The sequence below is a fragment of the Colletotrichum graminicola genome (genome assembly GCF_000149035.1).
Source record: "Colletotrichum graminicola M1.001 genomic scaffold supercont1.10, whole genome shotgun sequence".
Classification (NCBI taxonomy): Eukaryota; Fungi; Ascomycota; class Sordariomycetes; order Glomerellales; family Glomerellaceae; genus Colletotrichum; species Colletotrichum graminicola.
The window spans coordinates 957,027-968,260 of record NW_007361014.1 but is presented as its reverse complement, the minus strand read 5'-3'; the positions used below and the strand labels follow the sequence as shown (position 1 = coordinate 968,260).

General features: G+C 53.9%; 1 protein-coding gene across 1 annotated transcript; it reads right to left on the bottom strand.

Moving 5' to 3' along the window:
* Positions 1 to 9,004: 9,004 nt before the first annotated feature.
* Positions 9,005 to 10,936, bottom strand: GLRG_03545 (uncharacterized protein; the record flags this gene model as incomplete). The annotated part of the gene is made up of 3 exons (XM_008094230.1): positions 9,005 to 9,804; positions 9,966 to 10,604; positions 10,801 to 10,936. The coding sequence occupies 3 exons, from the start codon at positions 10,934 to 10,936 to the stop codon at positions 9,005 to 9,007; spliced, it is 1,575 nt and encodes a 524-aa protein (XP_008092421.1).
* Positions 10,937 to 11,234: the final 298 nt, after the last annotated feature.

Sequence of the window (11,234 nt, the reverse complement as noted above, 5' to 3'; positions counted from 1 at the left end):
GAAAGGTTGGATGCTGATGCTGGCTGGATGGCAGATGAGTGGAGCATTTCGCCGGCCAATGTTGAGCACTCGCGTACATTAGGATTTTGCGAGAAAATCGGACCGTACGGCACGCCACCTCTCTAGTACGATGTAAGTACATACAGTCCTTCTTCAGGTTCCGAGCTCTTGCCTGAGCCAGCTTCTAATGTGAAATGTGTGGTGATGATGCCCCGGTCGTCTTCTTGCAAGGAGATATGCATGCAAGACTATGGCCCCGCCATTCCGTTAGCGTCCTGCCACGGGGGGATGTGATCTCTCCGGCTTTCGCCTGGCACTAGTATTCAGCTCTTTCCCCACTTAGCTTAAAAGTACCGGCTGCAAGTACCTTCCTCGGACTGATACATCTATTGCTAAAACCACGCCCCAAACCCTTGCTGCGCTGGGGTCTGTGTAGGGGGGAGAGGGCTCATTGGCCCAAACCCATAAATCCCAGCAAGCATGTGGTGATCGCCCGTGCATCTATGAAGGACAAGGGGTACCCCTCTTCCTCCAAGCTCTCCTCCCAAAACGGGAGCCATAGGTAGGTATCCGTACTTCGCACTTTCTTTAGTGTACAGAAAGACATAAATAAAGATAATTGAGGGGCAACTGTAGCCCTGCGGAACCGCGATTTTGCAGCATTCACACCACCGTGTCTGCACCCCTGTCCGTTTGTCCGCCCGTGTGGCCCTCTCCGCGCTCTCCCCCTCTCTCATCCCCATTTAGCCATGCACGCATGGCGATTAAATTGGAGCCCAGAACGCCCTTTTGCAAAACGGAAAGAACCCATATACCGTCTTGCTCTTGGCTTGATCCGTGTGGCTGGCATGGGTGGGAAAGATACAGCGAGAAATAGCCCTTGACAGGCATCACTGCCTCCAACCGTGGATGCAGTCTTACTTGTCGTCATTGCTCACCACACACATTGAAGAAGCATTATTGTCGTGTCGTGTATTCGTACAGAACCATCGCCCGCAATGTAAGCCCTGTTCGGGGTAGCTTGATGGACCATTTATTTCCATATTAAATGGTCTAAGCTTTCTTTCCATCTTGCTCTGTGTACTGTTCTCACTCCACCCCTCATACTTCGTTATCGACTTGTCCATGCACCCTGCTCTAACCTACCTACCTAGCTCCCTATGTACATACCTGTGGACAGCTGAACTCGAGCTCCCCCGTTCCCTTCGCATGAGTACCTCGCCTTGACATTGCGTAGCTCATGGAGATCCTATCCCTCATCTCCTTGCGTTCCATTCGGACTTCCGAGTTGCACGTGTCTTCTGGTCTTCCAAACCCAAGCCGAACATGGGCGTACGGTGATTCTTTGGACGATGACGGGACGTTATTGCACCGAGCCAACCAAGTAACGAGATAGGTAGGGACAGGACTTTGCATCACCCTGGACCCCCGAGCTATATGGTCACTGGCAAACCATCACAATGTGCCGTCCACCTGCCCGCCAGCCTTAGGCCGCATCACCAACTGAAGTCAAATTGCTGTGATTGCTCTCCTCTTCGTCGACTCGACAGCCACGGTCCTATTTCGTCGAATAGTCTCTTCCTCCCCTCGACCAGCGAATGAGTTTGCATTACATCCCATCCCCTCTTCAGTCGGGGGAGGTTCATGTCATAAACTATGATTGCCATGATCTGGAAGTATTTGTCAATCGCGCGCCAGCCCCAACCCGACAACCTTCCATGGTGCTTCGTTTGTTCTTCGCAAATGTCTAATCGCAAACTTTACCCATCTACCGGTACGGAGTTGTCGTAACCCCTAATTGCGGTTGGACGACGGACTCGTCGGGCCTAGAGAATTTATCAGGTGAGACTTGTCGGCCCTTTGACCTTCAAAACGCCCGTGTCGATGTCGCATCGCCGGCTCCAATAGGGGCTCGGAGCAACATCTTTGCATTGATGGGTGTTCTGGTCGAGGTGTTGATTGGAGATAAAGGTTTCCCCAAGACCCCCTCTTCCCTTCCTCCTAAATGCTTGTCTTATTCGGACGGCCCGCTTGCGGGTTGGTGTCCTTCCATCTCAACCACCAACGGCCACGTATTTTCCTCAATCTTCTCTTCTCCTTCTTTGTTTTTCAGCGTGGTCGAAAGTACCCCAGTTCCCATGCAATGGCGAGCTTGGGTACCCGTATCTCGAATGTGCATGCAAAGTGCAAGTTTCCATCCAGCTAGCTTTACTTCCATTACTCTTCGGAGTCCCCTCCACGTTTTCCACGGGTGTGTCGAGCTTGTCATGTAGGAATTGACGTCTGACTCCAGCAGCAAGGACCGGGCTGCCGTTCGAGGGAAGAGGAGGAGGTCAGGGTTGATTGGTGACGAGGAGCAGCGAATGACGGAAGGCGGGACCAGCAAGGTGGCCTGGTTTGATCTCTCTGGTCTCGTCTTCCTTTCACATCTCGACCTTATCTTCGCTTGCCCTAGCCACGCCCTTCCTGCCCATGCTCATGCCCATGCACCGGTACGGCTTGGGATGACTGGCGATTGCTCGGTGCAACTGGATGGGGAATCCAGGATCAAGTCGGCGTGTAGCTGGACGGTGAGACAAACCTGGCAAAGCGTGAAGTTTTGGTCCTCTTAGTCAATTTTGGCAGGGCGAAGAGTGCGTCAAAGCACAACTTCGCTTTACACCCCCAGTTGGAGGAGAGGGTGTCACCCCCCTCTTCGTTTTCTCTCCTTCTCGCACCGGTGGGTCAACACTCGAAAAAGCCATCCTCCGGTTCGTGCCCACGATGTCTAGGAATGCTGCCGCCCGTGTTCGAGGCTGTGGTTTGGTTTGGTTTTGAGGTCGAGCGTCAATGGTAGGTACATGAGGTAACGGTGGGAGCAGAAAGCGGGGGGGAGAGGGCGCACCCCTGTGGCCTAAGGCAGCAACCAATCAGGGGACGTACCGTATCTACTTGGGGTACCACCTAGGCACCTACCCAAGGTGGGCATGTACGTACATCCGTCCTGTTCCTTACCGCAGGAGGAACAAACGCCGGGGGACCGCCTTACCTTGAGGAAAATTCCATCGTCGGCGCTAGAACAACGCTCCTGGGGGCTGTACTGGTGCTGTTTCCTGCCCGCTTGCTTGGGTACGTTGGCCGCCACGAATGCACACCATTTATTTTCTACCATTCAGCGATGCTGTAGGTTTGAGGCACGCTGGTTTCCATACGTTCACGACACACTACTCTGTACACCGATTTGCGATGGATGTGGAGTGAGCGAGCCAACCTCCTCGAACCCTTCCCTCACTTTGTCGTGGTACACATCCGTGTTATGCTGAGGGGAGCAGCACACTAGGAAGATGGGGCTCTCCTCGTCGACTCCATCGAACCAACCCATTCATATATCCTTGATCATCATCACCTGGCATCTCGAGCGTCTCTGGTCTGGTCAGCCCTTGTGCACATCCAGATCGACCGGTCCAGTTTTGGCGCTTCGCACTTTGTCCAGAATCAAAACAACCCCCCTTCTTCTCCCTCGCTCTACCAAGTGTCCAAGTAAACGGAAGGCCTGGCCTTACAAGGCCAACAGCGCCATGGGAGAGAGGCACCAGGGGGAGGGAACTGTCAGTCTGTCGCAGACCCCTGTAGGCGCATAACCGACCCCTTTCAAGCCCAGCCCGATTCTAATGTGCTCGCCCAGTCCGGGTTTTTTTCTTTTTTTTTTTTTCCAGCGCAGGAGGAAACATGACGTTTAGCAAGGTAAGGTACGGTAGGAAGTCGGCCGGTCGGTGACTTTATAACTGGATCCCGTGGTACTCATCTCCCCCCTAAGGAGTATGTGGAACACTGATCTCCAACCCACTGGCAGTTGCTCGGCACTTTCCGGCCCGTCGCTCGGTCTCGCACTCTTCAGCGCAGTCAAGTCCGGCGCTTTTGCACCATTGCAGAAACGTCTGATGCTAAAAGCCTCCGGCGCAGAGTGAGACACCCGGGCCGGGGGCTTGTCCACAACCTGGCTGGTCCTGGTCCCTTGCAGTCCCAGCTGCTGGTCTGCAGAAGACCAGGCCAAAGTTGCCGAGCGGGGCAGCAAGACGTTGCGCTGGCACTCGATTGGATTGGTTGCCTGCTCCTCCGACCCTCAATCCACGCAACAAAAAAAACAACAGTTCAGGCTAAAAGTGCACAGCACTGATCGGTAGCACTCTAGCCGAGACACGGGCGTACCATAGGTAGTTGAGAGGTAGATGATGCCTTTCCTTTCCATGGTCAATTGCCATGACCGACCCAGGGTCCTTGACCAAGATGAGCCAAAGGCAGACGGCCTATTGAGGAGAAGCGTCCATCTGCGTAAACTTACTTTCTGTACCACCTTCTCTCGATAGGCGGATTCTCCAGTAGGCGGGGCCGAGGTTTATGATGGAAATAATGACAGTCTCCAGCAGTGCTCCAAAGGGGAAAGCTCACCTGAAGCTGTGCAGCCTTCGCTTCACCCATATTACACGTCACCCTGAGAGCAACCGCAGTCACACTGTTACTACTATTTTATCATAAGTACGGAGTAGTACGGATATAGCGTACAGGTATCTATGTGCCTTGCAGTGGACTCCGTTTTATCCACAGATCCGGATACAGAAACTCCCTCCCATGCCCATGTTCCTTATCCGTCGCGGGCAGCACCGCTGGGTCAATAACCCCCCCGAGTTTTCAGCGTTGCATTTCGCCCATCTTCTGTTGTGGGATGAAGTGGGCGATGCGGCAACCCTCTGGCAATATCCTCAACTCTCACCCCATCATGCCCCAGGGGTCCTTGGATCATGTGGATGGACCGGTGAAGGGGTCCGGAAAACCCCAATAACCCAGCTACCAGCAGGGGGGAGGGGTTGTTACTAGTGCAAACAAGACGCCCGAATGAAACCTTGGCCTTCTGGTAGAGAAACGGGCGAATGGTCCACCCGCGTTGGGCGTCCACTCTTCCCGAGCCCACGGGGCGTCCTGATGCCGTTGAACTCTCTGATGCATCGGCGCGTCCCCGGCTCGGAGTATACATGGGCATGGCCAGGCCTAGTGACGTCGGGTCTGTCCTGGCCTTGTCGTGATCGCGTGCGGACACCGTTTTATCTTGCCCCCCCAGTTCAAGAGCCGTCACTGACCACGACTGTCTGGCGGCTTGCGGCCGCTGAAGCAGCCTCCAGCCATACACATATTCGACACACCCATACGTATTCCTAAAGCTTTGTTGATCTCATCCCAGGGCAGAGAGAGGGGGGAGAGGGGGGAGAGGGAAAGAGAGAAAGATAGAAAGCAGCTCATTCATGCCTGAGGTTGCCATAGTCGTCGGGCGCAAAGCAGAGCACATACTTCCAGGTGACCTTAGCTCTCCCGAGCGGGAAAAGTCCGCAAGCCGGGGGCCCACATAGGCGCCCCCCTACCTACAAACCTAGGAAGGTGAAGAAGACGAAACGGTACGTACTATGCATTCCCGGCAGGCCATCTCGCCATTCCGCCGTCTCCGTACCGCTGACAGTTCACTGCTGATTTAATCTATCCTTGGCACGTCCGTGTGCATCGCTTACGTATTCGTAGAAGTGTTGGAACATGCCAAACTCCAACCGATTTCTCATCAGGGTTTCGATCATCTGATGCATCCCGTACGGATACAGATGCACAAGCTACGGGTACACCGTCGTGTCTAAGAGAGGGCCAATGGACTCTTTGCCAAGCGAAGGGTTGAATGACAATGTGAGTCTTTGGAAAAGATAGTTGGCGACATGCCACCCAGCCAGCTTGCGAGGCCCAAGTAAAGTCTCGGTGCGAGACCATCCAGGACACCGGATCTTGACTGCGCCCCTCGAAGGATAGATCGGCCAAGGCCGCGACGTCCCAACGATCTCTCTGGGGCAGGAGCTGTGGAGAGGTGGATCGCAGCCCCGAGTCCGTTCATTGCCCGACGCTTATCAGCCAGTCGATCACACTTCACTCGACCAACTTTGTCTCGCCTCTCCAGAGTCCGGACCTCTGCTCTGCGGACACCGGCAAAAAACCCCAGATCCCCAGAGGGAGGCCGAGATGTCCAACGGACTGGTAATTGGGCTCCTCCTCAGATGGATCCCGTCCACAGCCTGTCGCCATGCCCCTCCCTCATTCTCTCGCTGTCTCCGCCTCCAGAGACGGAGGCATTTCGAGGCTTAACAAAGGCTCGTAGCCCCAGAATACAGGTCCCAAAGAGTCGACGATGGAGCCTGCCTGTATGGAAGGGTACCTACGCCAGTCCAAGAATGGCGGTCAATTCGTCGTCGTTACCACCTTGGATTTGATTGATTGCTCAAAGGCTCCGCAGCATCGCAACCATCTGCTAGGACAGTCCACCTTTTGCAAGTTACAATACGGAAAACACTGGAGCACGCACGGGTGGAAGGACTGACCAGGATATGTGGTGCGAGGGAGGCTTAATTCGTCAAGAGTGGAGGTACCAATTTTTTCTTATACAGGTACGTTTCCCACGTCGTACCCACACTACATCACTGCATATCCCATGTCATTCCTCTCCTGAGCATTTGCGTCCAAAACACCCTCGCCTCGCACACCTCGCTCTTTTTTGTGTTCCAGTTCCCACTATACAAGGGCGGATCCCGTCAAGGGGCAGAGAGAGGGGGGACGGGGCATGAATGGGATGACCCATATTCGGATCGCCGTCAATGAGGCTGTCCTGGATCAGTATCACGTCGCTGGATGCAGCATTCGACAGCCGCTCTCTCTCTCTCTCTCTCTCTCTCTCTCTCTCTCTCTCTCTTTGTATGTGTTCCCCGCAGTGATTACGTGCGACAACAATAGCTGCTCCTCTTCATACCCCAGTCTCCATTTTCTTGTCCCATTTGCACGGGAAGGTGAAGGGGGTCGGTTCAAGTGACATCGGCGGTGGCGGCAGGCTGGGGGGTGTGGATACTGCGGCCTACCATTCCCAGCTGCTCGACACAGCGCGCCCGTTTGGGACTGTCCCGCCCTGGACCATTGCTATCGTGTAGGCGAGCGGAAACACCCGACTTCCTTGCACCTTGGACTCGGGCGCCGAACATAGGGGGATTGCGGTAGGGAGGTTAGTAGGTAGAACATGAGGCAACCAGGCAAGCAAATTTGGGGAACTATGAGCAGAGACGGGGAAAGGCAGAGATAGATACGGACAGGGTTGTCGATTTTTATGCGGTATCTTTGTCTATAAGCGGCAAGGGCGTCTCCCCTCCTTGCCTTGACCTCATGTCTCATGTCTCTCTCTTTCGCGCGCGCGCGCGCTCCGTCCTTGGCGACCGTCCCTGCCCCAGTCTGTCTCTTTGTTTTTATTTTTGGTCTTTTGCTTTCTTCCTATTTTGCGTTGTATGCGGATAGTCGGATGGACTATGAGCTTGCGACACCTTCCCCGCCAAACTACCCTTACCTTGTCGTCCGGCGAGGTTTCTCCTCTGTTGTGGCCAAGCCTGCCTGTCCTGGACCCATGCTCTGCCGTCGTGTGTTCGGTCCGGTTCGGCTAAGTCAAATGAAGGTACTAGGGGAAACATGTGTATGGATTTGCGAGTGTGCCTGTGCCGCTCTAGGTATCTGAGTTGTTTGTCCCATCTACTGGACGACACGCGGGCAGAAGACGGTTAGTATCCGTACAGCTTTCGTGATTGGACCATCTCGTCTCTCCCTCCCCCCCGGTCGTGCCGGGCCCAGAAAAGACACTTCCCGTCGGTTTTCTCATCACAAGTGTGTCATGGTCTATCTCTCTGTCTCTCTATCACTCTTTCCTTGGGTTTTCCTTGTTTACTGCATCTCGATTTGCGTATGAAAGTCTGGCTGTGAACTCGCCGCACACAGAGAGATACTCGCTGATCAGGTTCCACAAGCAACGTCATGTTGCGTGGAAGAAACGCGAGGAGTGCAGCTGCGGCCTGCATATCTATCTCCTCGTGTGATGGAGGGTGTTGGAGTGGGTGTTTGTCTGAGGGTTTTTGGAACCCCGTCAACGCCAACAACAGGGTGGAGAATATATAGAGTTTACAACAGTCGTGTCATGCCGCTTCTTCCAAAGCTGCCTCGGTAAGCTTGGTATAGGAACCTCGACTGTTGCATCTGTCTGTGTCCTGTTGATAGTGAGAAGCATGACTCGACACAACTGATCGGCAGCGCCTATGCTGTCCAAAGTCTGTCCTGTCTCTTCCAAATTCATATCGACCTATCTCATATCAACCTCTCTCATACAACTTACCTCGAGTGGCTCCTTGTTTATGCATAATGCAAGAACCGAATCTCTGCATCGTGGTCCACGAGCCAACTAAAAAGACTTGCTTTGAAATGTTCATCGAATTCTTGGTTTCTGCGTGCCTGGATAGGAATCTCCCTTCGTCGGCTACGTAACTATGCTTAAACATGAAAAGTCCATATTCACATTCGTTTTAATTCCATCCCAGAATGTGTTGTGGTGTGTATCATCCCCCATCCCCAAAAGAGTCTAAAACCGCCCAATGGTTTGTTTGTGCCCGGAACAAAAAACAAAGTAAAAGAACAGGAAAAAGAAAAAGAAATGCCATCCCAAATTCCTATACAGCGCCTCTCTTTCTCCAGGGTTTCCAGTAAACAGAACGTTAAAAAGACAAGAAACAGCTATGGTTGAGTTGATAGTGCAAGAATCCACCAACCTGGTTCCCATGCACCACCCAGTATATGTTGATTGAATCAGAGTCAAGAGAAAGGGAAAAGGGAAGGGGGAAAAACGTGAAGAACAAGAATACAGACCCGGGCCTAAAAAGGACGTGCACTCCCCGCCCACCTGTGAAATGCCACGACAATGAACCAACCCCGTTTTGTGTTTAATCTACTAAAAAGACCATCCAGGCAAAGTGTGAGTCTGTTTGGATTTTTCTGAAGAGGACCCCCATCCCATTCCAGCTAGAATGAAACTCCAGTTCGGAACAAAGAAGGAATGTAAGGACGACAAAAGCCAATAAACGAAACCCAGGGCCCGGGGCTTGAAGGATGTGGACAAGTGAGAGCATAACTGCCTCCCTCAAGATCCTTGGACGGCAACACAGCCACGAAGTTCAGGGTAACGTCGAATAAAGTTTTCATCGAGACGCCAGTTTTCGATGCGCATTGCGTGCGAGGTGAACGTTTCGCTCAGCCACATCTCTCCAGATTGCGGGTCGACTACCAAAGCGTCAATTGGTCGGCACGGCCAGTTGATAAGCCTTAGGCTGGCCGAGTAGACGGATTGAAACTCTTCATTGGCGTACACCTCCTGCCGCTCAATAAGTGCAGTGCGCAGAGGGGCCCAGAGTACAAGGTCGATCCACTGGGGGTGCGGAATGCTGGTTTGGCAAGGCTTTGGCGTGAGTTCCCGTACAATGGCAGCATACGCGTCGCGCGTTGGGTGTACCAACCAGGCAACGGCCTTTTGAGTGATGGCGAAAACTGCGAGACGCTCAATGACATTGGTAACGCCTGCCGTGTTGACAAGAGCCGTGATTAGCTCGGCAATAGGGTGGTTGACGCCTGGCCCCGTGATTGCTGTGGAGGCGGCTCGGTCAAGGTCGGCTAGCTGGCACCGTGGAGGTTGCGAGGTGGGCGAGGCCGGGTGGTACTCAAGAAAGTTCTTCACGTTGACCCTGGTAGGCCGTAGGATGTTATCGAGGGGTTTCAGTTGAGCCAGTCGGCGGCAGTCCTGAATAAAGCCAACAATCAACTGGTCGATTCGACATGTGGGTGGGACAATGAGCGTCGGGACCTCCCAAAGGATGGTGCCGGGCCGGCGGATCAATGAGCCGACGGTTGTTGATAGTACACTGGAGTTGGGTACGAGTTCCACGACTGCTGGTGATGAAGATACGATTGATGATGATGAGACATGGGCACCTGTTGATGATGGCCTATTGAGTGGTTGTGAGGATATCCAGCGTCTAGGAGCTGAGTGGTTAGCGTCTCAGAATTGCGTTGCAACCCAACCACCGCATGCAGGGGAGATCACCCACCAGAGTCAACTTCGTCGTAATCCATCTTGGCGGGGATGCTTCGGGCGTCCATCATTGGCGCAGGAACACTCGTGGGGATGTAGCCAGTGCCGTACTCGTCTGTGTTGGCAGAAGATGACGGACTCGAGACGGTGGAGGGCACGGAAACGGGGATGCCTGGGCCCCATGACTCTGAGGCATCCGGCATGGGCACGTAGGAGGGGCCGAGTTCTTGCATCACGTTGTAGTCACCGTTGGAAGGAAACGGTGAAGACCTTGGGCTTGGGACGGCCCCGCTGATAGAGCTGAGGTTGTCGTCGTACACTGGGGCCGAGTCAGCACGAACGAGAGGCAACCACGCAGAAGACGAGGCGACTGAGGAGGCAGCCATACCTGAGTTTGGGTAGGACTGCCCATTGGGAACGCCCATGCTCTCGCGGAGCTTGAACAGTTCCTCTTCAAGGGCCTTGTTCTTGCGTAAAAGCTCCTGGACGGTCTGACTCTGGTCGCGCCCACGTTCGCTCTTGAGCTCCTCAAGCTCGCGCTCGAGTCTCTCAATGTGCTCCTTTGTCCTGGCTCTGATGGCCCGCTGAGCTTCTCTGTCATTGGCACGCTTGCGCGCCAGCTGGGAGGGCGTCAAGGTTGAGACGCTTCTGGTGCCTGTTTATGAAGAGGCGGCCAAGTCAACATAGTGTCCGTACACGAAACAACGAAGGGGAAGGGAGGTGTTGAGGGGAGTGGAGAAGGGCTGGAGAAGGAACGGTCGAGGCGGCAACAACAGAGGCGTGAGGTGGTATACGACCTCGTCGTCGTCGTCATCTCCGTCCCTTGAGGAAATCAAGTTGATTATGCGTACCCTTGCGCTTGGTGGGCTTCGTAGGCTCTGCGGAGGCTGATCGCGTCATGTTGTCGACGGGGTACTTGTCGTGTTGTGCAACAACGGTAGTGGTGACAGATCTTGTTCGAGTGTTGGCAACGGCAGTATGGGCCATACTCTAGATAAGAAGACGGGAGGAGAGTGAAGATATATATTGAGCGGCAAGTTGGAGTTGCTGTTTGTTCGTGGTACGAAAGCAAGCATTGAATCCAGAGGGTCAACTGGCAGCGCATCTGGAGTTATAAGATCTATTAACAACATGAGCAGACGCAAGAACAGGGCTCCCAATGCCGGCGGCAAAGTAGTTTCAGGGCAGCTGGGAGCGATGGATGGGGGGAGGGGGGGTAGCAGTACAGTGGTACGTACATTCGAGGGGGAACATGGGTCTAGGGGAATGAGTGTGTACTACTGTA